We start from the raw sequence: 27,912 nt of genomic DNA on the forward strand, positions 1-27,912 counted from the left end.
CGCGCAATCGCGCTCTCTGGATTGGCCAACGTACTCCCAGTCCGTCCTTGAGTCTCCTGCCTCCTTCTGGTTGGGGTGAGTATTCTTAGAGCCGACATTCTGGGCTTAGTTCTTCTAGGAGCAATTGAGGTTTGGCCCCTGTAACCGATTAATCTCGAGCAGCTGCAGGGTCAAAGGTGGGTGCGCCCTCCGCCAGGCTGCCAGTGAGGTTTGGGCAGGCCAAACCCCAGCTGCTCGCAGGACCTCAGTTTTCTGTGTGCACAGAGAGAAGGGAGAGTTCAGGGCCTGTTGAGCCTTGCTCCCCACCTTGCAGGTGGTGATGGGATGGATCGTCGGGATCCCCGAGTTCCCAGGTTTGGGAAAATACTGTGGCAATTATAGCAGAAATAAAGAAAGCCATATGAGAGTCTCACTACCTGAAACATCAGTTCTTTACTCTTTGTTCTGGCCTGATTTGGGCCGTGTGTATCTGTTACTCTATTTAAGGTATGTAAGTAAAGTAAACAATGCAAACAAATAGCCAAATGTAGACTGCTGATATAGAGTGGAGGTTGAGTAATGATGTTGGGAGTCAGGCAGACCTGTTTTTGAGTTACTACCCAGACAAGTCTCTGAGCCATAGTTTCCTCTTTCCTCTTCTGAAAAATGGCAGTAATGCCTCAGAGGGTTGTTACGAAGATTAATTGAAATAATGAAGGTGAAGCACTTGGCATAATGCCTAGCAAGTAGTAACTCTTCAAAAAATGGTAGCTATTAACTTCATAATAGAAACAAATATACTAGCCAACGGGCCAGTAGACTTACTGTAATTGAGTACCCAATTTAGCGCAAAACTTGTCAGTTAAAGAAATAACTAATAATTAAGGAAACAATCCATTTAAAAGAGTGAAATTTCTTTCTAGTACCTATATTAAAAGGAATTTATCTTTGAGACCTTTTACATAAAGAATATATGCGGTGTGATGAACGGTGTGTTCGCCAGCAGTTTTGCAGAAAATATGAGAAGCCATTTCTTTATTCAACTATCAATAAAAGCTAAGAGCATGCCATTAAAACAGCATAAAGAAGCTTTCTTGTTTATTTATTTATTTATTTTTAAAGAGAGGGGAAGGGAGAAACAGGGAGAGAAACATCAATGTATGAGAGAAACAATCGATTGCCTCTTGCAAGCCCCCAACTGGGGACCTGGCCCACAACCCAGGCACGTGCCCTGGCTGGGAATTGAACCAGCAACCTTTTCAGTTTGCAGGACAGCATTCTATTCACTGAGCCTCACCAACCAGGGCAATAAACTTTCTAATGACCTTTTATGATACAGGGATAAGAGTGACATATATTCAGTACTTCTGATATGTCAGACCTTATGTATACATTATTTAAAACTCTACAATAACTATGAAAAGTAGGAGTTACCCTCATCTTACAAATGAGGAAAATGAGGCTTAGAGAAGTTAAGTATTTTCCTCAAAGTAACACAACTGTTAAATTAAGGAGCTAGAGCTTTCTCACTGCAAAGCCAGCCAGGCTTTTCTGTGCTGTGCCATGCTGTTTCTGACTGTAAGAGGTTGAAAATGCTTGGAATACCAGATGTACAAGCAGACTTACCCAAATGGAATGAGGTGTGCTGCAGAGATACCTACTGTGAGAGTTTTTCTCTAATATAAATTTCCACCTTGGAAAATGAAGCGATGAGATCAGAGGATCACTGAACTCTAGATCCATGTCAATTTACCTTGTGGTTAGTCTATAACACTTCAAGTTATGTAACAGAAATCATTAGTTTACATTCTACTCCCTACTCTACCTACTTCTACCCCATCACGCAAACCAAACACATATCTCTCTTTCTCTCTCTCTCTCTCTCACAATGAGACATCAAATAGTGTTCATTTGGTCTTTGAGATCTCTCTCAAATTCATCCCTTCTTTCTCACTGCCTCTGCTTTAACTATATCATTTGTCATCTGAACTGTTGGCAACAGGCTTGTAATTAATGGTCTCCTTGCCTCCAATCTTTCCTCTAATTCATTTCCACCTTCCTTTCTTCCAGAACGTCTTTGTAAAATGTCAGTCTGACCATATTATAGCCCTCATTGCTGTCAAAGGCTCCTCATTGCCTGCAGAATGTAAACTAAGCTGTTTAGCAATGGAATGTCATCTTGCACTTGAGGGTCTTTGCCCACATGCGTCCTTTTGCCTCCACCTTTATTTTTCTGGTCAACTTATAGCCACCCTTCAAAATCCCTTTGGGGTATCCCTTTAACCTAAAGATAACACTTTTTCTTTTCTATCTTTCCATCTTACACATACTCCTATGATGCACAAAACACCCTGGTAACTTCCCTAAAGTATCTTATACTTTCACGAGGCTGTGAACCCCTAGAAAGCAGGGGCTTTGTAGTATTCACCTTCCTATCTACTCTTCAATCCTGTCACACTGCCTGTCGCATGGGACACACTCAGCAGATGTAAGATGATTAAATGAATCCTTTCAGGCTCTAATATTAGAATTCCCCATGCTTGCTTTCCAGAATTGTACAGCAGATGGCACTAAGAGGCCACTTAACAGAGTCCCTTCATTAGGTACAATTTTTGTCCCAACCTTGTCTGACTTTGGCCTCATCCTAAAAGCATATATTCATTTCAGTGTAGGTAAAATCTGTTTCCTCCCTCAGCCAAATAGCAAAGATAGCAAGATGACTCAGCAGCTTGGTCTCTGAGAAAAGTGGCAGATGTCCAAGGAAAGGTGCAATTGAAGGAACATTTTCTTTGTCTCAATTTAGTCATGGTAGCTGGGGTTTTTTCTTCTTCTCTGTTTTCTTTTTCTCTTTTTGCTGTTGTTGCAAGACAGCTTTATTCATGGATGGGCAGCTCATTTTTGTCCACTCCTTTGAAAGGGAATTTCAGAATTAGAAAAAAGACTATTCTGTAGTGGGGAGTAGGGGAAAGCTGAGTAGTTACAGGTGCTTGTGGGCCAGCATAGTTGGCCCTCCTCACAGTGGAATGGCCTGGGCAAATTTTCTGGACACCAGCACCTGAAGTTAGGTGCTTGTGTGCCTTTCCTAAGGCTAGCATCAAGGGTGTTCCCAACACTCGGTAATTGGGAACTCCCAGGCTTCTGGGTATGGTTTTGAACATGTGGTTTTAGGTTCCTACTTCCCAGGAAAAAGCAGAGGAGGCATAGAAACCCTTATCAGAGAGGCAAAGTTTAGGAACCTTAGGTTATACTTTACCTCTCCATGGTTGTCTTTGGGCACCAGGCCCTTCATCTCCACACCCCTCCAACTAAAACCTGTTCTGTGGAAAGACTGCTAGCTAAACATCTTTAAAATTCTCCATTTCTGTATTTGAGGACTGGAAATAATTTTATAAATCATTTGTGTGTCCTCTCTCAGGGCCATTTGTGCTCCAAGCTCTGCTATTTCATTGTACAGAAAGCTTTGTAAGGGAAAAGAATATAGGCTTTGGAGTTAGGCTTACTTAGATTCAAATCCCACCATTCACAGACCAATTATGCCTTTGGGCAATTATTTTAACCTTTGTGAATCACAGTTTCCTCATCATAAAATGAAGATGATAATGCTTATCATGAAGAGTTGTCTTGAGCATTAAAAAAAGATACATGTAGCTCTGGCCAAGTGGTTAAGTTGGTTGGAGCAGTACACCAAAAGTTTGCATATTTAACCCCCAGTCAGGGCACATACCTGGGTTGTGGTTCAATCCCCAGTCCAGGGGCAAGTGTGGGAGGCAACCAGTTGATGTTTCTCTCTCATATTGATGTTTTTCTCTCTCTCCCTTCCTCTCTTTCTAAAATCCATAAGCATTTCCTTGAGTGAGGATTTTTAAAAAAATAGCCCTAGCTGGTATGGATCAGTGGATTGAGTGCTGGCCTGCAAACCGAAAGGTCACTGGTTCAATTCCCAGTCAGGGCATAAGCCTGGGTTGTGGGCCAGGTCCCCAGTTGTGGGCTTGCAAAAGGCAAACGATTGTTTCTTTCGCACATCGATGTTTCTCTCCCCCTCTTCCTCCCTCCCTTCCCCTTTCTAAAAATAAATAAAATCTTTTTAAAAAAGATACATGTAAAGAACCCAGCACAGTATGGTATAGCTGGCACAGTGTAGATGCTTAATTGATAAGACGGTGGTATGAAACATTTCCGCTAAAGGGATTTTGGACAATGCAGTACAAGTTGGAGGAGGATTTGGGGAGCTCTTTCTGTATCTAAAGGTGTGTCTGAGGGCTTTGAGATTGAGTTATGCTTGCAATATCACTCTGATTAATTTGATGAAAATACTGAAATGCAGCACATCAATATAATTTATCTGTGAATTAGTTTTTGGCACCTAAATCCTGAACCTTCTAGACTGTGAAGCAGTTGTATATAGAGAGAAAGACAAGAGCACTTTTCCTTAGCTTCTGGAATCTTCTGATGACATTGAGGGTTTTGTTGTTGTTGTCGTTCAGGTTTTTTTAACCACCTAAGGCACTTTGCCACTTTTCCGAAGTGTGAATTATCTGTCAGCCTGGCATTCTCACCTCTGCAATCCTGGCTGCAGGCATATTTGCATATTGGATGCTGTGTTCTTTAACTTCCTGAGGTTTGAAATCTTTTGGAGTCTGTGTGTGTGTGAGAGAGAAAGAGAGAGAGACAGAGACGCTTTCAAACCCCGGGACAGTTTTCATCTTTGTGGGCTCCCAAAAAACAAAAAACCTCCAACAATAGCTCCATTGACTTTTATGTAAATGGCAATCTTTAGAAAAACACTGGGCTATTTCCCAAATTCCCAGAACATACCCTGAGCATTTGAGTGAGGAGCGGGGAGAGAGTTTTGTAGAGTCAACATCTGTTGAGGGCTGCTGTGCTGAGTCCCAAGGAGACAGAGCTCATGGTTTGGTTCTTCCCTGCCAGAGCTACAGAGAATTTACCGTACTAGGTATGGATGCTTGTGGTGGTTTTGTACTGTGTCCATTTAGCTAAGTTTTCCCAGGATTTCCTTCCTATATTTAAGATATAGAAAGCTGAATGAAGTAGCTTCCATTACACCGTGAAGGACAGAGCAGGATACCAAGCATGGTGGCAATGCAGACCTTTTGACACTGATCTGCTGGCTCACACCGTTGATGCATGACAGCACCGAGGCCTGCAGCTCCCCAACTGCACTGAATCTCCTCCTTCAGTTACTCTGAGTCCTGGGCCAGGTATACATTTAGCTCTGTGGCAAAGAGCTCCAGCTTCTGCAAGTCACCTGCATCAATTAGCTTGCAGACAATGAAAGGAAATTGCAAGTTTCAGTTGGTCCTCAGGAGTTCCAGTTGTCCTCCTAGGTCCTGATTTGTTCTCACAGGTTCCAGTTTTCCTTGCTCTCCTTCATAGCCAGCTTTCCTTCCCAAATGCTGGCCTTGCCTGACCTATAAGAGACCTCAGGCCCAACACCAGATGCAGAGGCAACCGAGTTGCATGGATTTCTCCCTCAACTTTCATAATTGCACAGGTCTAATTCCTATGCTAAATCCTTACTTTTCTGTTGCTCATAGTATTTGGATTCTCTCATCAAACCCTATAATAGAAATTTATGTAAGCCATGTGAAAGGCCCAGAAGATGGGGTGATTAGAAGCCAGAAGGCTTCACAGAAGAGATGACACCCGAGCATCTTCTGAAAGGATGAGCAGGTTACCTGTATGGGAAAGGCGGGAGAAATTCTAGAGAACCACTGGCTCAAGCCAAGCAATGGGAAGGACAAATAGCTCTGCCTTTCAAGCTCTGTCCTCTCCAGGGGTCAAGAGCGTAGGAAGAAAGAGGACATCTGATTATAGCTCTTTTTTTTTTTTTTAATATGCTTTATTGATTATGCTGTTACAGTTGTCCCAATTTCTTCTCCCGTTGTTTCCCTACACCCAGTGACCCCCCTCCCTCCAGTTGTCCATCCCCACTTAGTCCATGCACATTGGTTGTGCATATAGTTCTTCTCAACATCCTCCTGTCTACTCCACTCCCTCCTACTATGCTTCCTAATTCCTGTACCATCTCCCTCACTTTCCTCCCTTCCCCCTCCCTGATGACCTCCCCCCATGATGTCCCCATACCTATAATTCTTTTCACATTCTCCTTGTCTACTTAGTTTGCATTTGTTTCAGTTCTCTAGCTTCTGCTGTTGGTTGTTGTGATACAGCTTTCATTTTAATGTTCATAGTTTTGATCCTCCTTCTCCTAAACAAGTCCCTTTAACATTTCATATAATAGTGGTTTGGATCTGATAAACTCCCTTCAGTTTTACTTTGTCCCGGAAGCACTTTCTCTGCCCTTCTATTCTGAATGACAGCTTTGCTGGATAGAGTATTCGTGGTTATAGGTTTTTGCTTTTCATTATTTTGAATATTTCTTGCCAGTTCCTTCTTGCCTGCAGAGTTTCTTTTGAAAACCAGCTGACAATCTTATCGGGACGCCTTTGTATGTAATTCTCTTCTTCTCTCTTGCTTTTAAGATTCTCTCTCTATCCATTAATTTTTTGACATTTTGATTATAATGTGTCTTGGTGTGGTTCTCCCTGGGTCCAGTTATTTTGGAACTCTCTGTGCTTCCTGGACCTGTAAGTCTATTTCCTTCCTCAAGTTAGGGAAGTTCTGCTTCATTATTTTTTCACATAAATTTTCCACTTCTAGTTCTTCTTCTTCACCTTCTGGCAGACCTATGATTCGGATGTTGGCCCGCTTATAGCTGTCCGATAAGTTTCTGAGCCTCTCCTCATTTTCCTCACTTCTTGTTTCCTCTTTCTGCACTGGTTGACTGTTTGTACCTTCCCTATATTCCAATTTGTTGATATGATCCCTGGTTTTCTTGCCCTCACCACTAGTTTTGTATGTGTTTTTGTTCATTTCAGCAGGACTAGCCTTCATTCCTTCCCTGTCTTGTTTAAGATCCGCTGTTAGGTCTGTCAGCACTTTTATAAGCAAAGCTCTGAACTGTGCTCAGAAAGATTTTCTATATGCTGCTTCATTAGATTAGAAATTTTCTGTCTGGTCAGTTGTGTCACTGGGATCTCTATCATGATCTGTCCCATCCTGAACAGTTTTATGTTTACCTTTGCTTCCTGGGTAGGGCTGTCACACCTCTTATGCTATAGAGGGGGGAGCCCTGTGCACTCGTCACAATTGGGCGTTTTCTGCGGGGGTGGGGGTCCAAGATGAATTCCTGCCATTCAATCTCCGCTGAGAGCCTGGGAGCCTCCTCCTCTGTCCCCACCCCCACTGGGCTTCACAGTCCAAGGCAATGAGGGTCTGCCTTCCACAGCTTTGGATTCGCAAGCTGACAGGTCTGGTCTGCAGCCGGGTGTGCTCCCCAGGCGCTTCTCACCTCCCCTTAAATACGGGTGTCTGTGCTTACCGCTGTCCTGCTGCCGCTGCCAGCACAGCTTGACCTCTCTGCCCCAGCTTCGCCCCTCCTACCTGTCCAGATGAGCTCCACTTCTTTATAACTTCATACATTGGACTTCCATTTATTTTCTGGAACTTCTAGTTATTGCTGGTTTTGCAGTAGTTGTATTCTTTCTTAGTTGTGGAGGGAGATGGGGCTGTCTGGGTTTGTTTGCTACCGTGTCCCAGGGAGTACTGTCGCTCCTACTACGTTGTAAGGGGCGGAGCCTTAGGGATTTGTCAGTAATGGGGGATGTGTTTCACCATGTTGTGGCGCTGTATGTGGGGGAGGGGTCTGAGAAGGAAGAACGCCGCTTGCCCAGCGCTTGCCCAGCACTTGCCCCTTTTCCAGGCACTTCTCCCATTTCCGCACCAGACCGGCGCCCCTCTAGCTGCTGCCCTGGCGGTCGTTCCCAGAGTGGGTGGGTCTGCGGACGTACTAGGACTGTGGGGGTCCTTTAAACAAGCAGACTCTGTTGAGACCTGCAGTTTCTGCCTCTGTCTCAACCCCCACTGGTTTGCACAGTCAAAAGCAATGAGGCTTTATTTTCCCTGGAGCTGGGACAGTGAGCTGCTCTGGTGAGGAGCAGGGAACGCTCCCCAGGTGCCCCTCCTGACTTTTTAAAACGTGTAACTGCGCTTTCCGCCAGCTTGCTGCTGTTGCCACTGCTCCCACCACCACGCCGTGTCCTTTCTGCCTGGGTTCCGCCCTTCCTACCTGTCTGGATGAGTACTTCTTCTTTATATCCTTGTTTGCTGGACTTTCATGCACTTTGATTTTCTGGAACTTCTGGTTGTTTCTAGTTTTGAGGTAGTTGTATTCCTTCTTAGTTGTGGAGGGAGACACAGCATGTCTGTCTACGCCTCCATCTTGGCCAGAAGTCCTGATTCTAGCTCTTGATCCTAGGTCTACAGTTCTCGCTGAGATAAGCCATCCATCTGGTTCTTAGATGTTGTCACTCCTGCACATTGGCATCTACTGAAGATACATTTTTGCTAGGGTGCTCCCTCCCCTGAGGAAAATATTAGCCTGCTCCCCTCTCCCCTTATGCTCCTCATGGCCACCCCAGCCTGTCTTGCTTGACTTCCCCATCTTTGTTTCCCCATACTACGTTGGTGATGGCAGCGGTGTGGAGGGATGCTCTGGGGCTTCCTGTTCTAGTCAGGACACTGTGCCCTAGAGTCTTGGATTCCAGAGCTTATCTAGGGATTCTAACATTCCATGGGATGCCACCCAAGGCAGGGATAAGGTGCCCTACACTTATAACTTGCTAATACTTTCTGAGCATCTTGATGGGGCCTACAAGGGAGAGGGGGAATAGGGTCAGATACCCAGTTCTGACCATACCTGGAATCAGTAATTTGAAACCTTTGTTTCTGGCTTCTAGAATGGGGAAAGTTTTCAGCATAAATAGGGAGACCAGGGAAACAAAGCACAATGTTTAATAAAACCTGCTACCTGTTTAAATATGAATTTTAAAACTCAAATAGTATCACATTATACATACTATTCTAAACCATACATTTTTCTTAGTATGTATGAAAATCTTTTTACAAGCAGCATATTTGGCTCTACTTCATTTTTTAAGGCCTCATAATTTTCTTTTTTTTCAAAATATAAGAGTTTATTTAGAAAGTTACAGAGGTGATAGAAGAGCCCTTGGAACTTAGGAGAAAGGGATGGAGAGAGATACCAGCCTTGAGGGGCACAAAAGAAGGAGAGGCATGGGTGTGCTCTGGAAAAGAGCACATGCTCATAATTTTTCTATCATACAGATATTCTTTACTGTATTCCCATATTGATGAATATTTTATTTGCTTTTTTAAAAATATTACAAAGTTGTAATGAACATTCTTGTGTGTATATCTTAATACATATTTATGTCAATCAGAGTGCCTAGAAATGGAATTACTGGATCTAAGGAGTATGCTATAATTTAAAAAAACATTTTTTAAAATTTATTGATTTGAGAGAGAGAGGAAGGGAGACGAGAGAAAGGGAAGCATTCATTGGTTGATTCTTATATGTGCCCTTACCAGAGATAGAACCCACAACCTTGCATATCAGGATGATGCTCCAACCAACTGAGCAACCCAGCCAGGGCAAGGAAATATGCTACGTTTTGATATTCATAACCAAATTGCCCTCCTATGGGAATAGGCTAATTTACTCTTTTACCAACAATACATGATAGCATAGACAATTTCAGAAGCCAGTTTTGAGATTATTTTCAATCCTTAAAAATTCTAATTACAGGTTTAGAAAGGTTTGGAAAGGTCACAGTGTTGGGTGTGTTTGGTTTTCTGGTTAGGAACTGTGCTTATATCCTAGAGTAACATTACCATCTGTTGGCAGTCCTGAGAAGTGCCCTGGAACAGGTTGCCTTCGATAGATGCAAGTTAATTTTTTTTTTGTTTTTAAGGTTTTGTTTACTTTTTTTTTAGAGAGAGGGGAAGCAAGGAGAAAGAGAGGAAGAGAAACATCAATCAATTGCCTCTTATATAGGCCCAACCAGGGTCCAAACCCACAACCCAGGTGTGTGTCCTGACCAGGAATAGAACTGGTGACCCAAGAAACTCATCCACATGGGTCAGGGTAATGCAAACTCATCTTGAATGAGCACCAATAAGGGGGCTGTAGAGATTATCAGCTCCTTCCCCAGCCACCCTCTCTGCAATTAGTTCTGCTGTCTGTGAGTATCAGCTCTTTCGTTGGTTCTGGAATATTGCAGATGAGGCCCTGCTGCCTCAGGCCTCCTCCTGCATGGACCACTCTCCCAGGCTACGCTGCATTTGAGACACTTTACTTTCTTTCAGTTCTGCCATCCCATCTCAGGACCTTTGCGATGCTGTTTCTTCCACCTAGAGCACACCTCTCTCCTCTTCCCTTTGCCAGCTTACCTTTTACTCATCATTTATTCTCTGCTCAAACGTCCCTTCTTCCAAGAATCCTTCCTTGATCCCTTAGACAAGGTCAAGTTGCCCATCATATGATTTTCCTTTGTAGCACATACCTTATTGTCAATTATGTTCTTAATTTGCTTAATTATTTGATTAAAGTCTTCCTCTTATACTAGAATATAAACTGCATGAGGACAAAGACCCAGAACAGTGCTTTGTACGTAGCAGGTTTGCAGTAAATATAGTAGTCCCTCTCTACAGCGCGGTTCACTTATTGCAGACTCACTGTGTCGTGGATTTTTAAAAACATATTTAATTATTTATCGCGGACTTTTCGCTATATCACGGGATTTTGCAGTACTGTATGTGTATGTTGTTAAAAGTTACATGGGTTTGACTTCCGGCCAAGATGGAGGCGTAGACAGACACGCTGCGTCTCTCTCCACAACTAAGAAGGAATACAACTACCTCAAAACTAGAAACAACCAGAAGTTCCAGAAAATCAAACTACATGGAAGTCCAGCAAACAAAGATATAAAGAAGAAATACTCACCTAGACAGGTAGAGGAGGCTGAGCTGGAGCAGAAGGGACCCGGTGTGGTGGTGGCAGCAGCAATGGTGGCAGCAGCAGACTGGCAGAAAGCGCAGTCACACGTTTTAAAAAGTCAGGAGGGACACCTGGGGAGCGTTCCTAGCTCCTCACCGGACCTCACAGCTCATGGTCCCAGCACCGGGGAAAATCAAGCCTCATTGCCTCTGACTGTGCAGACCAGGGGGGGTTGGTGTGGAGGCAGAAACTGCAGGTCTCAGCAGAGTCAGCTTGTTTAAAGAACTCCCATGATCCTAGAACCTCCACAGACCCACCCACTCTGGGAACGATGGCCAGAGCAACAGCTAGAGAGGCACCAGTCCGGTGCAGAAGTGGGAGAGGTGCCTGGAAAAGGGGCAAGTGCTGGGCAGGCGGCATTGTTCCCTCTCAAATCCCTCCCCCACATACAGCGCCACAGCGTGGTGAAACAGGTTGCCTTGTAGTGATGAATCCCTAAGGCTCTGCCCCTTACAACAGAACAGGAGTGACAGCTCTACCTGGGATGCGGAGGCAAACAAACACAGGAGCCTGTCAGAATGAGGGGACAGAGAAGTATGGCCTAAAAGGGGGAACGGATCAAGGTTCCAGTGGGAGGACTAAGCAACGAGGAGATAGCCAACCTAACAGATGAGTAGATAGACAACCTAACAGATGCAGAATTCAAAACACTGGTGATAAAGATGCTCACAGGCTTGACATATATGCTTGAGTAGGGCAAACGTATAAGAGAAGTAGTGAGGGCTATGGTAAGTGAAACGAAGGAAAATCCACACACAACCAATGGTTAAGGGAAGGAAACTGGGGTTCAAATCAATGATTTGGAGCATAAGGAAGAAAAAAACAGTCAACCAGTGCAGAATGAGGAGGCAAAAATTGAAAAAAATGAGGAAAACTTCCCAAATTTTGCAAAGGAGATGGACGTACATGTCCAGGAAGCACAGAGGGTCCCGGGCAAGCTGGACGCAGAGGGGAGGACACCAGGACGCATCATGACTGAGATACCAAAGGTGAAAGATAAAGACAGAGTCCTGGGGGCAGCAAGAGAGAGGCTGAGAGTTGCCTACAGTGGGGTGCCTATAGAACTATCAGCTGATTTCTCAGAGGACACTTTGCAGGCAGGAAGGGACTGGCAAGTAGTATTCAATGTGATGAAAAGCAGCCTACAACCAAGATTACTCTATCCAGCAAAGCTATCATTTGGAATGGAAGGGCAAATGAAGTGCTTCCCAGACAAGGTGAAGCTAAAGTAGTTCATCATCACCAAGCCATTATTATATGAAATGTCAAAGGGACTTACTTAAGAAAAAGATCAAAACTATGCACACTAAAATGACAACAAATTCACAACTATCAACAACTGAATCTAAAAAACAAAATCCAACTAAGCAAACCAGAATAAGAACAGAATCATAGGTATGGGGATCATATGGAGGGTTATCAGCTGGGAGGGGGACAGGGAGGAATGTGGAAATGGTGCAGGGACAAAGAAGCATAATCGATTGGTACAAAATAGATAGGGGGAAGTTAAGAATAATATAGGAAAGGGTGAAGCCAAAGAACTTACATGCACGACCCATGGACATGAACTAAGGGGGGTGGGATTGCTGGAGGGAAGGGGGTTACTGGGCAGAGAGGAGCAAAGGGAACTACTATAACAACATAAAATATACTTTTAAGAAAGTTACATAGGTTTAAGAGTGTAGAATAAATGTAAGGTTCCTACTTCACAGGGAGGTCTTAGAATGTAATATCCGCGATAAGTGAGGGAATACTGTATTTGTTGAATGAACAAATGACACAAATTTTTCTCTAGCAGGCCATACATAAAACATCTTCCATATTTTTGTTACCTTGATTACATGTCCCCCTTCACATGATGAATTTCTTTCACTTCTGCAGATATTTCTACTCTTCCCTTCCTCTCTTTTGTTATTGTTGTTGTCAGCATATTTTTTTGAAGTGGAAGAAAGACTACATGAGATGGAAAAGACTAAAAATGTTTAGTATTTATTATATGGCTGATTATAAAATTAGTAAATGTTCTCTGTAAATATCCAAACAATACAGAAATATGTGGAATAGAAAATGAAAGTCTCATAATCTCATCTTCCAGAAAACACTATTAATGATGTGTATCTTTCCAGACATTTTTTATGCATATTGAAATTTATTTACATACCAGGCACTGTTCTAAAGCACTTTACAAAAGTCAAGTCATGTAATCCTCACAGCAGCCCTTTGAGATAGAACTGTTATTATCCTGTCTTACAGATGAAGAAACTGAGGCTTTCAGGTAATTACACAGTGAATAAGTGGCAGAGCCAGAACTTGAACCCAGGCTCCAGATCACTCTTGACCACTATGCCAGTATGCCTCTGATGGGGTGGAAAGGAGATTTCCTATTACGTGTGCCCTTTTGAACTTTGGATTTTGAACCATGTGAATATATAACATTCCATTGGATAAAATCTGAAAAAATAAATAACAAAAAAGCGTACACCTAGCTACCTTTCCTAATAGATCCCTCTGAGCCATCAGATACCATGTTGTTAGGACTCTGCTCCAGAGACAGGCTAAAGGCCTAACACACACACCAGCCCTGTGTTTTAGCAGGGAGACCTGGAGGAATTGGGATACAGCCACACTGACAGGGTGGGGCCAGGGTCCTGCAGTTACAAAGGCCTGTGTCTGATTCCTGGTTTTCCCCCACTGGCTCTTGACATGCTGCCTTTTTCTGTAGGTGATGAGGTCACTGTTAGCTGGTCTGTGCTACTCCCCAGCATCAGAGTGCCACCCACCCCCACCCCCGCCCCCAGAATGGATCTTCATGCTTTGTGTAACTTCCCAGTGTCCCCCATCTTCTTTATTAAGTCCTCAACAGACCATGGCCCTGAAAGCATGTGGCTTGATCATCTTCCGAAGACGCTTCATTCCCAAGGTGGACAACACTGCAATTGAGTTTCTGCTGCTGCAGGCATCAGATGGCATTCATCACTGGACTCCTCCTAAAGGTACAGGGAGCCAGAGGGCTGGCTCTTGGGGAGAGATCAGATGTTACTCAGAAATCCACCCTGCCAGTCTCCCTGCAAGTCGTGCTTTCCAGTGACTGTGCAACAGCAGAGGGTGAGGTTAGGGTAGAAGCCCCTGATGCTTTCTGCATACAAGGTCTTCATGGTAGGCTAGAGCAGAGCTGGAAATAGACTTGGAGGTGAATGGCTGGGAAGAAGGAAAGGCAGTAGGCTGGGCATTGGGGTACTTGGGGTCAAGGTCATTAATGGGCTACAGGTGAGGAGATCAGCGTAAACCACCTCCAGACAGAAGGGAGCAGGGTCGGGGAGTGGGGTGGGAAGTGTAGGTGAGCAAGGATCGGGGGTGGAGGAAAACAAGAAAATGGGAACAGGAAATAAAATTTGCACATTTGAATTTCACTAGGGAAAAACAAGATGGAAAAAAGGGACAAAAGTGTCACAAACACTATGAATAGAAATAGTCACACTTGTCTTCTGATCACCTAAGTCACACTGAAAGATTTCCAGGGAACTCTCCATATTCTTTCCTGCTTGGACCTGGGGGAGAAGTTACCTTGTTAACATTGATGGGCAGAATGCTGAATAGCTGATGGTGGGGAGGTGTGCTTAGAGACTCCCACACACCTCTGAGGGAAGGTAGGACATCCTGGATCAGAGTCACTTCTGTCACCACCAGCATCCCCCTCACCTTCATCCCTGGATTCATTTACCTACCTATCCTTGTGTACATGCCTCTATATGAGGTGCCATATAGAGAAAATTCTCCAGAAGTCAGGAGCTAGAATGGTTTTTTTAAGTCCAAACTGCTGGTTGCTTTCTGTCAGAGCTGTGCATGAGGAGCTGACTCGGGGCAGTGCTATGAGGACCCCTCGGAAGGAAGAAGGCTAAGATATAGCCCTATGCGAACCAAGAAGGGAACAGCTAAGAGTTCCTGCTCCCCATGAGCTCCTGAACCAGGACGCTGTAGGAACTTGCTGGAGCACGTGTTGGCAGAAGCTGCCAGACCCCTCCCCATCCTTCTTGGCTCCTCTGGGCAAACTGAGAATTTGCAGGGAGGGCCTAGAGGCAGAGCAAAGGGCTGTTCCCAGTCTGCAGAGCTTCACATTCTCCTACAACAGTTTCTTGGCAGCTGTCTGCTTGGGTTTGGGTCTTGCCAACAAATTTCCTTAGAACTGTTTCTCAGCTTGTCCTTAGCCTAAGTTCCCATCAGGACTTTCCCTATGAAACTAGAATCTGGTCTTGCTCAGTTATAAAGATGAAAACAATTTGGAAAAGCCTTGATAGCTACTTGGAAACAGCTGCTGGTGCCGCAATGCATAGTTTTGAGCCGGTTGGCCCTGGGACTTTAGAGACCAAATGCAGTGTTAACTCCTCACTGTGGATTGTAGGCAAAGTGCTCCCTCTTCAGCTAGCTCCCATTTGCCAAGAAGGGACTGCCCCTTGGGGAAATAACTTTAAGGTCTCCAAGGGAAAGGTCTCCCTGAGAATATGGGATGGGGAGACCTCCAAAGAATAAGCAAGCATAGGTCTAAGGGAAGCCATCTCTCACCATCAAAAAGGAGCAGTATTCTAGACCAGACTTGCCAAACACATGGTCTGTTTCACTCTGCAAAGAAGATGGGGTGGGGGGGAGGGGTGTCCCAGACACTGCAGAGGCAGACACTACCTGCCCTGTACCCCATTCCTAAGATGTTAGATGCCAATCTCTAGACTCCCTTTAGCCTAGAAACAGCCAGAAAAGTCACCAAAGATCCCATCTTTAAATCATTTAACCTGGAAATTCCAGCTTTTCTGAAGATTATCTTTCCCTCCTCTTTCTCTTTTCTCCTAACCAGGCCATGTGGAACCAGGAGAAAGTGAATTGGAAACAGCCCTCCGGGAGACTCAAGAGGAAGCAGGCCTAAAAGCAAGCCAGCTGACCATCATTGAGGGGTTCAGAAGGGAGCTCAATTATGTGGCCAGGGAGAAGCCCAAAACAGTCATCTACTGGCTGGCAGAGGTGAAGGACTGCGACGTGGAGATCCGCCTCTCCCAGGAGCACCAAGCTTACTGCTGGCTGGGGCTGGACGAGGCCTGCCATTTGGCTCAATTCAAGCAGATGAAGGCAGTGCTCCAAGAAGGACACCAGTTTCTCTGCTCCACAGTGGCCCAAGCTAACTGAAACAGGGTCCTTCACCTCAGGATCCTTGAGGGCTTTCTGAGATGAACTCACCTTCAGCTCTGAGGAAGGTCGTGCTGGTCTCTGGCCCATCATTGCAAAGAGCAGATAGGTTAGTAAGAGCAGCTGAGGACTCTCCGAGGAGAGAAAGCAAAAATCTTACCTGGGTGGAAAGGCAGGCAAAGGAGGAGTTTTTTTAAAAAGTACGTCCTTGTACTTAATAAACATCAAGCAGCTTATCTGTCCTTTTAACCTGTTGTCTTTATTTCTCGGACTCTTGCTTCTGGCGGGAGAAGAACACTAAAGTGAATCAGAGCTCTGACCTTAGCCAGAGGGAATCTTGTGTCCATGCACTGTACCCCAAAGTAGCTAAGGGAGGGAGTCAGAATCGGCAAGAAACAATACTGCCAGGGGTCCCTCCTGCCTCTGTAACTCCAAGCACTCTCACCCTAGCCCCACTGAGACTTTTCTACGTATAGTCCAACAGGATATTCAAGTGAGTGGGACTGGAGCACAGGAATAGGGCCCATTCTGCTCACTCATGTATCTCTCAGCAGCAGGCACATATGTTGTAGGTGCTCAGTTAATTTTATCTAAAATAATTTGAGACCCAAAGAACTTTGGGACAACCCAGATCACAGCAGGGAGAAGAGGTACAGGCAACCTTGGGCCACCAGGTTAGTGAGACATGTGCTCCAACCTCCTGGCCCAGTTCTGCCTCTCAGAGTCAGCATGGGCCTTGTCGGCAGGACTGAGGTTACTGGCAAGAGACACACCAAGGCCTGAGGGGCTCTGCTGTGCCACCCAGCAGCCCTGTCACTACAAGTGTGCACTCCTCGCAGGCAGCTGTCTTCTTCAACTCTAGCAATCCTTCATCATTGGTTTTTCTCTCTTCCCACCTACTCCCTTTCTCCACAACTCAACTGTAAGCCTCAGAGGCGCAAGAGTTGGGTCTCAGCCCTCTTTTCCCTTGCTACTAGGGCTCAAGGAATGCAGGGCAGGTGTTAGATCCTACAGCCCTTCCAGGAGCTGTTAGCAGCTGGATTCATGTGGATTTTATTAGAGGGTTGTTGCCCAATGAAGTACAGAAGACTGGATGGGAAGGGTCATTGGCAAAGGTCAACCCAGATTACCAGGGTCAAGAACTGCCACCCCTAGAGGAAGGAGAGAGAAGTGGTGCAGGTCTTAAGCAGGCTTCCAGATGTTTTCAGTCACTGGTTCTCCGTGCAGACAGGGCAAAAGTACTAGCGAACAGGATCTTGGAGCACTGCCAGGGACTTGAATGGTTTTGTTCCTCACCCCTCTGAGCAGCACTCTGAAGGAGGCCTGCTGCAGGAAGTTTTTGGAGCTTAATGTTCTCTTTCTAGGCCAGCAGGGACCACATCCCATTGATTTAATAAATGCCTGCTGGGCAGTGGTGCCAAACCACAGACAAGCTGCCTCCTAACAAGGGCTGGCCAGCCCTGTGCTCTCAGCATGGGAGGCTGTGGAATCTCAGTATGCTAAGACCTCATATGTAAGAGTTGGAAGGGACCTGGGAAATGACCCTGTTTTGCTGCTCGTGTTTATAGTTGGGAAAACTGAGGCTTAAGAAGGTGGATGGTCCTGGCAGTTGCCTACATGTGGGATTCTTTGAGAATGGGTACCAGAGGAAAAACTCTGCTATAGAATACCTTGTATAGTTTTGGAGTCATTCCTCTGGGCTTCACAGAGCTTTCCATTAAAACACAGGTACTTTGGAGAGGGGGTAGGCAATCAATTGCATTTAATTGCTCACTTTGCAGGAAGAATTGACAGCAGGGTGGGACAGGGGCATGTGGTGGAGGGTGGATAAGGGTGGGAGAGAGTGGGACTGAGACGGAGTAGGCTTTGCTGTCATCACCTCTTTGCTTCTGGCCATCTAGGCTTGTTCAAGAACTGTGGGGCTGAGGCCACAACTGCCCCTTCAATCTGAGGCCCTCCAAGCTCCAGAACATCTTCTGGAAACTTTCCTGAATAACTACCCATTCTATAAATCCCATCCTGTTTCTCCACCTGCACCTAAAGAGGCTCCTCTTGGAATTCCACCTGCTCTTATCACTGCCACCTCCACCACCCTAGGATGAAAAAGCATCTAATGGACTTATCCCCACCAGGGTGGTCTTAAGTTGCCCCCTCCTCTTAGGGGCATTTAACAGAGGTTCTGGAAAACCAAAATGGTCTCTTGATCTCCAAAAGCAATGTCTTGCGACCCCCACAGCAGGCTTGTTTGCTGGATTGAAGACCCAAAAGAATGAAGTGACAATGGTAGTTATAATGGTAGAATTTCAGTTGAAATACTTGTATGGGTATGGGACCCTGGTGTATCCCCCAAGTTTGGGAAGTAGAGGCTAATTTCTCTATGGGTCCAGTCTGTCATTTGTAGAGGAGGGAGGGCCACACCAGCTGCGCTGTTGCCACCTTGACACTATGCTATAGGTGCCCAGAGAGACCTGCTCTCTCCCTTCCTCCCAACCTGCCCCCTTCGCTTCCCCTCCCCTCCTACTCCACCTCCTGCTCAGGATTGTGTAATAGGAAATTCCCAACTGTGCTCTGAGGAGGGGAAAGGTGGGCTAGGGAGGTAAAAATAGCACAAGGATACAAAATACAGAGGCACAACCTCTTCCTGTTCCTTAGGGTGGGAACTCCCAGGGACAGGGCTTTACCCTCTGCCTTCTCATTCCTCCCCCAACTTTACCCCCCAGCTAAATTCAGGGCTTGCCACATAAGGCCAAGAATTCTCCCCTCCCTTAATGGGGTGTTAAAAGGTCCAAACTTCCAGTTATAAAATCAGACATATGGATGTAATGTACAGCATAGTGACTATAGTTAATAATACTGTATTGCATATCTGAAAGTAGCTAGGAGAGTGGATCTTGAATGTTCTCATTACAAGAAAAAAGTTTTTTTGTAACTATAGTGACGAATGTTAATTGGACTTTCTGTAGTAATGTATTATACACAAATATTGAATCAGTACGTTGTATACCTGCAACTAATACAATGCTATGTCAATTATAGCTCAATTAAAAAAAAAACAGAAAGCCTCTGTTTCCCCCTATATTCTATTAAAATGGTGAAGTACATTAGAAAAGAAAAAGAATTATCCCCTCGCTTAAGCTGCTGGAAAAAGCCTTGGGCATAATGAAGTAGATGACTAGCCTTAAGGTAAAAACCAGGTTGTTCCTTGGGAGCTGGGCTGTGCCAGAGAGGGGAGGGTGTCAGCAGAAGTCCCATGAGATCAGACAATGTCAGGAAAGGAAATCACCCAGTTGCCACTGCGGTTTTCTTCAAGCCTGGGTCTAGACAGGCCACCCCTTGCTGGGATGGGCTTTGTAGCTATTCCCAGAACAGAAGGTAGTATTTCTTCAAATGATTTTCAAAATACGTTCATATATGTGAGTGTGTGAGCAAAACAGAAGCAGAGGTGCAAGGAGGGTTCAGATCTTAGAGACTTTGAACATCAGAGCTTGATTTTTTTTTTTTTCTAAGTCAAATAATTAAATTTCAAAAAGATTTCCTTGGATGCTATGTGGATTGGATTAAAAGGTCAAAAAGCAGAAAGAGGCCACTGCAGTAGCCCAGGATAATATCGATAAGGTCTGACATGGAGTAGTGACTTAAAGTAGGGAATGGAGAGGTCAACCCTGGCCTTGGCCTTGAGGAGGGGAGAAGGGACCAGAAAGCTCAGTGGGGGAAACCAGCAGAAGAAGACTTGCTCTGGAGCTAGCCAAGCTGACAGGCACATTACCCAAATCTGGGAAACAAGACCCTTCCAGAAAATTCACATCTTGGTCTTAGAGAAAAGGCTTGGCCAGGGTTCAGCTGATTCATATGGTATTGGAAGGGAAACTGAGGCAGGCTTTCAGGGTACACAGGGTCACAGGATGAGGACATTGGGCCCCAGTCCTAGATTTCCTGCAGTGGCCACTCAGTCCCCCCCATTACCTCTGGAGAAGGGGGTTCCCATTCCTTTATATCAACACCCCACCACCACCAGCCTAGGTCTAAAGAAAGGGGTGACCAATGAGGAATTCTGACCGTTACAAGGCTGCTGAAATCTCCATGCAAGAGGCACAGCCCCCACCTCAATGCAGATGTTCAGAGGGAGAAATTTGGAATGCACAAGACGTGTTGGCAGGAATGGGGGATTGGACAAGGCTGGAGGGGGCCAGAGTTCCTGGCATCCTGGGGAATAGGGGTAGAGGTAGCTTCCAGCCTAGTTCCCTCCCCTCCTCCTGTCTCCATGACTCAGTTCTTTCTCACAGTTCCTGCCATTCCAGCTCCCACCCCCACCTCAACTACTTGAACCTCTCTTTTTTTTTTTTTGGTGTCAGTGAGGGAAGGGAAAGTACTTCTTGGACTAGGATCAGGTTCATGGGTGGCAGCTTCAGAGATACACATTTCAGCTGGCTCTCCATCCTTGGAGGTATGCAGGCTAGGGCTGGGCCATGCCATTGGCAGGTGGGTGAATGCTAGGTGGGATAGTCTAGGAATCTGAATGCAGAATACCAGGTTCCAGTCAATGCTGGTTACTAATCTCCTACATGACTCAGGCCAATGCCTTCCTCTCTTAGTGCTTCAGTTTGTTCATCTGTGGTTTGTTTTGAATAACCAGGACAATGACTAGAAAACAGATCACAAACCAAAGGCCAGTTTGCTAAAATTTAGCCAAAGGGAAGGACACTCTTCCCTTTGGCCCTGCCCCACCCCGCCCTCTGCAACAGTGAGTGTTCAGAGGGCATGGTGTGCCCCTCCCCCATTTAGGCTGTAAAATACTGCTGCCTGCCCTCAATGCCCTTCTAAAAAATACTCCTCCTCCTCCCAGCCAGGTTACTTTATTCCTCCCTATTTCATCTCAGCACACACTGCTTGTTCCTGAACTCTATAACAGAACTTTCTGCAACTATGGAAATGTTCTATAATTTGAACTGTCCAATATGTTAGCCACTAGTCACAGATGGCTTTTCAACACTTGACATGTGGCTAGTATGTTTGAAGAACTGGGTTTTTAATTTTGTTTAATTAATTTAAAAATGAAATTTGAGAAGCCACATATGGCTAGTGGCTACCATATTGGACAGAACAGGTTCTAGGCAGCACTTTTCTTTATTCTTTTTTTAATAAGAGTTGATAGGAGTTACCATTTGTTGAGCATTTACTCTTTGACAATTTTTGCCTCAGTGCCAATTTTTGCACATCTTTTATTTTTATTGATTTGAGAGAGGGAGAACCATCAGTTTGTTTTCCCAGTTATTTGTGCATCCATTGGTTGCTTCTTGTATGTTCCGACCGGGGATTGAACGTACAACCTTGGTGCATCAGGATGACGTTCCAACCAACTGAGCTACCTGGCCAGGGCTTACAGACACATCTTAACGAAGCCTAGAAATTCTATCTTAAAGATGAAGAAACCAAGGCTTGAGAGGTTTAGTAAACTGGCTTCAGTTTGCATAGAAAGCTGGAGGGCCATTCAAGCCGTAGTCATGCTCTTCAGCCATTTAGGGAACTTTCCAGGACATAGCCTGAGTCTACTATCACTCTTTAGCACATGGCTGGGCCCCAGGGCCCCAGGAGGCTCATCATTGAATATCAATCAATATATAATCTTGACAAAAAGGAGAGGGAAGCTAACACCTATTCCCATCTCCTGGGGACCGTATAATCTTATCTCCCAACATCCCACCTTCAGATATCTCTTTTTCTTGCCTTTCTTCTGGATCACAGTCCTTTGGATTACAAACTCAGACCTCAGTGAGTGCTATGTGCAGAGGTTTAGAAAGAGGATGTCACATGCAGGCCCACAGTTGGGCTGGCTGCTGGGGCCTGGAAAAATCCTTGTTTTTAAGCAAGAAAACAAGAACTAGTACGTATTATGATAGCTACCTTTTATTGAGCACCTACTTGTGCCAGGCACTTTACATACATCTGTGCTTATAATTCCCACAACAACCTGGGAGGTAGGCATTATTATCACCATTTTACATATGAGGAAACTGAGGCTCAGGGAAGTTAAACAGCTTGCTCAAGGTCACACAGCTTATTGATGAGTGGTAGAATCAGCACTGGAGATGGCCATCTGCGAATTCCCTTAAACTGTAATTAGGCATTCTTCACACTGAGAAAATAGAGGGTGTGGAGGGCTGGACAAAGGAATGCATTCTCTAGGGGTTGAGGGACTGGTTCTGCTGTCCAAGCTGTGGAAGGAGGCTGAGCCCTGCCCTGTTTCCAACCTCTCCGCTCTCACAAGCCACTTCTCCAGACTCAACTGCAAAGTCAGGAAAAACTCGCTCTGGCTGAGATTCTTCTTAGAAAGGAAAAATAGCTGAAATGAAAGAATTTACACTGTATGTGTATTTGCAGGTGGAGATGTACACGTGTAGTTTGTGTGCTGAAGCACACTACCACCAGAATAAGACTATCTCTTCGTTTTAGGCCACAAACCTGCCAGGGAGTGAGGCAGCTAAGGAACCTTGAAGAGCTATTTATTTCCTATCCAAGTCCCAGGGCCATTGCCTTGGGGGGAGGCCAACTCAACAATCAAAGCCTCAAATTTGCTCCCTGCCCCCTCCCTCTAGGCTTATCTAGTCTCAGGGGTGTTGTGTTCATTCTGCAGATCCAGGGACACATGATACATTTCTCTCTGTCTCTCTGTCTCTCTCTCTCTGTCTCTCTCTCTCTCTCTCTCTCACACACACACACACACACACACAGGTTCTTGGGTTAAGGCACCAAGTCTAACCTGCATAGTTTCACAAGTCTTTGCCCATCAGGCCTGTGGTCCTGGCCTAGGGCTGGGTGCATATATGTACACAGATGGGTTAGTGCAGTGTTAGGAGTCTCTTCACAAATGAGGGACGATGATGGCGCTGTGCTGAACCAAGTCCTCCTGTCTTCTGGGAGGGGACTTCCTGCTTCCTTGTCAGGTGGCAAAGTACCCCCAACTCTTTTTGCCAGCTCAAGTGGGACCAGGTTGGCTACAGTTAAGGCCAATTCTGGGAACTGGCTTCCAACTCCAAGAATGTACCCTCTGTAAGTGTGGCAGGAGGCTATTTTGGGACTTTAAGAGGATCAAGTGCCCACCTCAGAAAGTCAGGATGGCCACTCAGGCCAGGATAAAGGGTGAGGTTTCTCTTTGTGCTTTTAAAACCCAACCATGTGTGTAACAGGAACTGACCTTTTTCCTCTGTGCTCACTCACCCTCACCCAGGGGAAAAGTTTCTGCAGATGGAGTGAATGTGGAGGGAAGAGGGCTGTTAGGATTATGCATAGCAGTGGGCGGTTTCTTCACTGCCCCCTCCCCTGACCCTACAGGAGCTGGGTGGAGCACATTTATGTCAGCACCCACACAGTGGGTGGTACAGAGGTACGGACTTCCTAGGAATACATGATGTGGTTGTGATAGAGGGTAAAAGGCCTTGCATAAAGACTGGGGTTAGAACTGTGGGGCTCCCAGGTCCTGGGCTGGGTCAGGATACCCAGGTGAAGTAGGCTACCTCGTCCAGGTCTACGGGATAATCGGTGAGCAGCACTGGCGTTTTGTCAAAAAGCTCACCCTTATAGCTGCGCCACTTGCCTGCGGGCAAGTAGACGTCACGTTCCTGCTTGCCAGGCTCCAGTACTGGTGCCACGAGCAGTGTGTCGCCGATGAGGAACTGCGAGTCGATGCGGTGCGCTGTCTCATCGCCAGGAGCAATCCACCAAAGTGGGCGCACGATTGGGTCGCCTGTGTCGGTGACCTCACCCGCCAGCTCAAGTAATAGTGGTGCTACAAGCGAGGCTCTCAGTGCGGCGAACTTGTGCGCGATGGCCACCACTTCAGCGTCATATTGCCAGGGTGGGACTGAGAACTGCATAGCGGGCATGAAAGCAGCCACCTCCAGCCAGCGCACGTAGAGCTCGCGCTCAGGCACATTGCCGCCACCCGCTGTGCGCTCAGGCACCACATTGCCACCCACCATATCCGGCAGGATGAACGGGTAGCCCAGCATACTGACAGTGAGCACGGCGGGGATGAGCGAGCGCAGTCCCAGATCGTAGCCCCACACCGAGTCACGGTCCACCAGGCGGAAGAAGCATGAGATGTTCTGTGACTGGTAGCCCACGCGGACCTCAGCCAATGAGAAGAAGGGAAGTGCCATCTCCGTGTAGCGCCGGCTCCATATGTTGGGGTCTGGCAGTGACCTGTAGGTGCTAAAGTCCCGTGGCAAATAGCTGACCTCACCCGCATCGAATTTGAAGGAAGCCACCTCATAGCGCGAGCGCAGCCGCCGCAGGTGTCCCTGGAACCAGTCGCGGGCCTCGGGGCGCGTGAAGTCCAGCACTGCGCCGATGCCATTCCACCAGCGCACCAGCGCGGGTAGCCTGCCCGTGGGTTCACGGACGAACAGCTCTCGTTCCACACCCTCACCAAAGGATGATGAATTGTAGTTGACGAATGGGTGCACCCAGAGCGTGACTTTAAATCCAGCGTCGTGCAGGTGGCGGAACATGTCACTGGTGTTGGGGAACTTGACCTCGTCGAAGTCGAAGTCACCATAAGCAGGTGTGTACATGTCGTCAATTTCCAGGTGGCTGCTATTGAAGCGGTGCTGGCGGATCTGCTGGGCAAAACGCTGCACCTTGTCCTGGTCCACTGCGCGCCCATACAGCACCCACGTGGACCAAATAGGGTCCCGGAAGGTCTCAGGTGCTGGCACCCTCGATGGCTTGTTGAAATAGCGCCGTACCATGTACTTGTGGATGGAGGTGACATCTGAGCCAACGCACACGCGGTAGCTGAGCTCCGGAGCAGCGGGAAGGCCGGCTGGTGGCTTGTAGGGTGTGTCGTTGTAGCGTGCCTGCAGCCTCAGAGAGCGCTCTGTGCTGTTCCAGCCCAGGTGGAAGGGCACTGAGTCATTGACCTTGATGGCAGCTGCACGTGATGACAGCCAGTAGCGCTCCAGGATGCCTCCGAATGCAGCGTCGGAGGAGTAGACGTCGCTGGTGACGAAGGGCTGTGGTTCCTGCTGGCCTTCCAGCCGGATGGGCCAATGCTGGGTCCTCATCTCAGCGCCGCCATACCAGTGTGCCCTCTCGTCTCCCAGGAACATGGCGTGCTCCACTGCGCGCCCCGGCGCTGCCTCCTCCCAGCGCACGCGGTAGCACATGACTGTATCCTTGGGTCGCACAGTCTGGATGAAAAAGTGTAGCGGGCGCCCATCCGCCGTTCGAGAGCAGCCCAGCAAGGCGCCATCACGGCTGCAGGAGTCGAGGTCCAGCGCACCTGAGCGGAAGGCCAGGCGGAAGACCTGCTCGCCCTTCTGGTTGCGGATAGAGAAGCCGCCAAGGTTGAGGTCCAGCAGCTCCGCGCGCAGACGTTCTGCCTTGCGTAGAGAAGCGCTGTAGTAGCACCAGGCCACCACTGCAGCCAACACCAGCAGCAGCCCCAGCACCCCTGAGCCCAGCAGCGGTTTCAGCTCTTTTGATGACTTGGGCTTGACAGAAGAGAAGTTGTCAGGCAGGAAGGTGTACATGGCTGTGGCTGAGACAGCCTCGGGTCCCTTAGGGCGTGTGTCGTGCCCAGGGCGCCGGCGGGGGTAGGCCTTGCTCTTCTCCGGAGGATTTTGGGGCATCAGCCCTCAGTTAGAGAAGGAGCGAATAGTGGGGCCACCTGACAAACCCCATCTAAACCTGGTCTGCCAGAGTCTGGAAGGCAAAGAGAGAGGTGGAACTGACCTTCTCATTCCATAGTATTTCCATTTGCTTCAGCAAAAAAGAAGAGGTGTATACTTTGGGAAGGTGTATTCTGGAAATTCAAGGTTTGAGAAACAGCAAAGATGAGACTTACCAGGACAGTCTATGTCTTACCCTTTCTCAAGGGCCCTAATACTTGCCAAAATTAGTCAGGACTCTGAATGGGGAGGTTCAGATGCCATGCACCCCATTTTTGTGGTGAAGAAACAAACCCAGACAAGGTCAGGGAGCTGTCCAGATCACAGAATGTCAGACTTGTGGGATCACACATAGGGGCAGTTCAAGCTGAAGAGAAGGGGAGGGATCTCGAGAGGACCTGGTTTCCCAGCAATTTGGCCACAGTGGAGAGGGGAGACATAATTCAGTCATCTCCTTGAGACCTGTAACAGGGTAGTAGGATGACTTTCCTTGTCCCCAGAAGGGGAGAGGAGAGAGGAAAGAGGAACAGCTCAGGCATGGAATTTAAACAGAAGCCAGATTAAACCTGGAGATTAGATCAGTCCTAAGGCTTGATTTGGAAGGAGGCAGAGTTGGGTTCAGACATTAGGGCTGGGGTCTGGAGCCAGGCTTCGGACCCACATGGTGGCTTCTCAGATCTCCCTGTCTTTGTCCTCAAATTCCACCCTGTTTTCAGCCATTGTTCATCAAGTCCATTTCCTTACCCACCTTCCTGCTCTGCTCCCAACACATCTGTGGGCCAGCTGCCACCTGGTTTTGTCACTGCCAATCACCACTGTCCTGCTGCCCCTGCCCTAGTTTTGAATACTGTCTCATCTCCCTTTTATTATTTCAACACTTCCCCTATAGACCTCCCTGTCCCTAAGTTCCTTCCCCAAATTCCTGCTGCTTATAGCAACCATAGTGATCCTTCTAAAGAAGTTATCAGACCACATCTCGTCATAATTTAGAGAGCTTCTCATGACCTCCATGATAAAGTTCAGAAGCATAAGCTTTGCAATTGAGGCTCAAGACATGATGTGGTCTCATCTGCCTTTCTGATTCCATTTCCAGCCAGGCCTATCCTATAACTACCCAAGCTCATTCTTTCCCCAACCTAAATCCTTCAGGCTACTTGCTTTATGAGATTTCAACCTCCCACCTTGGGCCATCATCTCTCCCCTACTTACCAGTTATCCAGGAATCAGATCCTCCCACCCTTCCACATACACACTTATATTCTCACATGCTCTATGCTCAAATATGACTGCAGGTAAACATACACTTGGGGGGAGGTGTGTGTTGCAATCTGCTGCTCAAGGCCACTGACCCTTCCTGATTTAGCCCTCAGGGCAAAGTCCCCACGAAGAAATAGCCCTAGCCAGGTGCATATGCAGACATACACACTGCCAGCCAGCCAGCTGCACCAGCTAGGGGGGGAAGGAGAGAGGGAGACTAGCAAACAGTAATTAGTCTGCTCCCAGATGCCAGTCAGTGTCTGTTTCTAAGTCCCCCACAATTTCCCAGTAGATGCCAGAACTGTTCACCTCCCCCACCTCTCCTGTAAAGAGACTATTAAGAATGCCAGGTGCAGATCAGAATTTTGATCCCAGATGTCAATATACAGCTTACCACATGGCCCCTTCCCCAAGTTGCTATCTCAGGGCCTTATTCTCTATGCTTTCTGCCCCCCATTCCCTAAGGTGGTCAGTTCTGGCTGGTCTGGAACAGCCTCTTATTCCCTTCCTCTCAGCCCACGTAACTTAGCTTTCAAACTTCCCACCCCAGTATGGACTCCGCTTCCTGTAGGTACAGTATAGAAAAGTTCTCCTGGGAAATGTAGGCAGTAGCTTTATTAACTGATGCCCTCAAGCTAAACAGAACCCAAAGAAGGTCTTAGGTGGCCCATGTCAGAGCTGCTATACATTTATATTCACTCATTCAAGAGAACTAAGGCCCCATTCTGGGTACTAAAGGAATAAGGGGGAAAAGTCCATATTTGAATAGGACCCCTCACTCTCAAAACTTTCTTATGAGACCATTTCATGACCCCTGGTGGCATGGAGAGGTCATGGGGACCTCAGGAGCCTTTTCCACACTTAATTTCTGAGAATCTTAACTTTCAAGGATTCTGA

The 27,912-nt window shown here is 46.7% G+C and overlaps 2 protein-coding genes across 7 annotated transcripts in view; one reads left to right on the plus strand and one right to left on the minus strand.

The window, feature by feature from the left end:
* On the plus strand, nt 1–16,339 carry NUDT2 (nudix hydrolase 2). 2 transcript variants are annotated; one of them, XM_090274308.1, is made up of 4 exons: nt 17–75; nt 9,856–9,946; nt 13,772–13,911; nt 15,765–16,339. In XM_090274308.1, the coding sequence occupies exons 3-4, from the start codon at nt 13,785–13,787 to the stop codon at nt 16,088–16,090; spliced, it is 453 nt and encodes a 150-aa protein (XP_090130434.1). In that variant the 5' UTR covers nt 17–75; nt 9,856–9,946; nt 13,772–13,784; the 3' UTR covers nt 16,091–16,339. The 2 variants fall into 2 exon arrangements, with proteins under 2 accessions (XP_090130433.1, XP_090130434.1); XM_090274307.1 differs by lacking the exon at nt 9,856–9,946 and having other exon boundaries at nt 1–75.
* MYORG (myogenesis regulating glycosidase) overlaps nt 13,719–27,912 on the minus strand; it is a 15,324-nt gene continuing 1,130 nt past the window's right edge. For 2 of the 5 annotated variants that reach the window (XM_090274302.1, XM_090274303.1), the window contains exon 2: nt 21,977–25,892. In XM_090274302.1, coding sequence (XP_090130428.1) covers nt 23,575–25,719 — 2,145 coding nt within the window. In that variant the 5' untranslated portion in view covers nt 25,720–25,892 and the 3' untranslated portion in view covers nt 21,977–23,574. Of the gene's footprint in view, nt 13,936–21,976; nt 25,893–27,912 lie in introns of those variants that run through there. The other 3 variants (XM_090274305.1, XM_090274306.1, XM_090274304.1) reach the window with 3 other exon arrangements.

The sequence above is a fragment of the Furipterus horrens genome, unplaced genomic scaffold, assembly GCF_987537825.1.
Source record: "Furipterus horrens unplaced genomic scaffold, mFurHor1.1.pri manual_scaffold_4, whole genome shotgun sequence".
Classification (NCBI taxonomy): domain Eukaryota; kingdom Metazoa; phylum Chordata; class Mammalia; order Chiroptera; family Furipteridae; genus Furipterus; species Furipterus horrens.

Excerpts from the sequence above, each read along its gene's own strand:
- NUDT2 (XM_090274307.1), top strand. The coding sequence starts at position 13,785 with ATGGCCCTGAAAGCATGTGGCTTGATCATCTTCCGAAGACGCTTCATT. Across the intron at positions 13,912-15,764 it reads TCACTGGACTCCTCCTAAAG|GCCATGTGGAACCAGGAGAA; the intron begins GTACAGGGAGCC and ends TCTCCTAACCAG.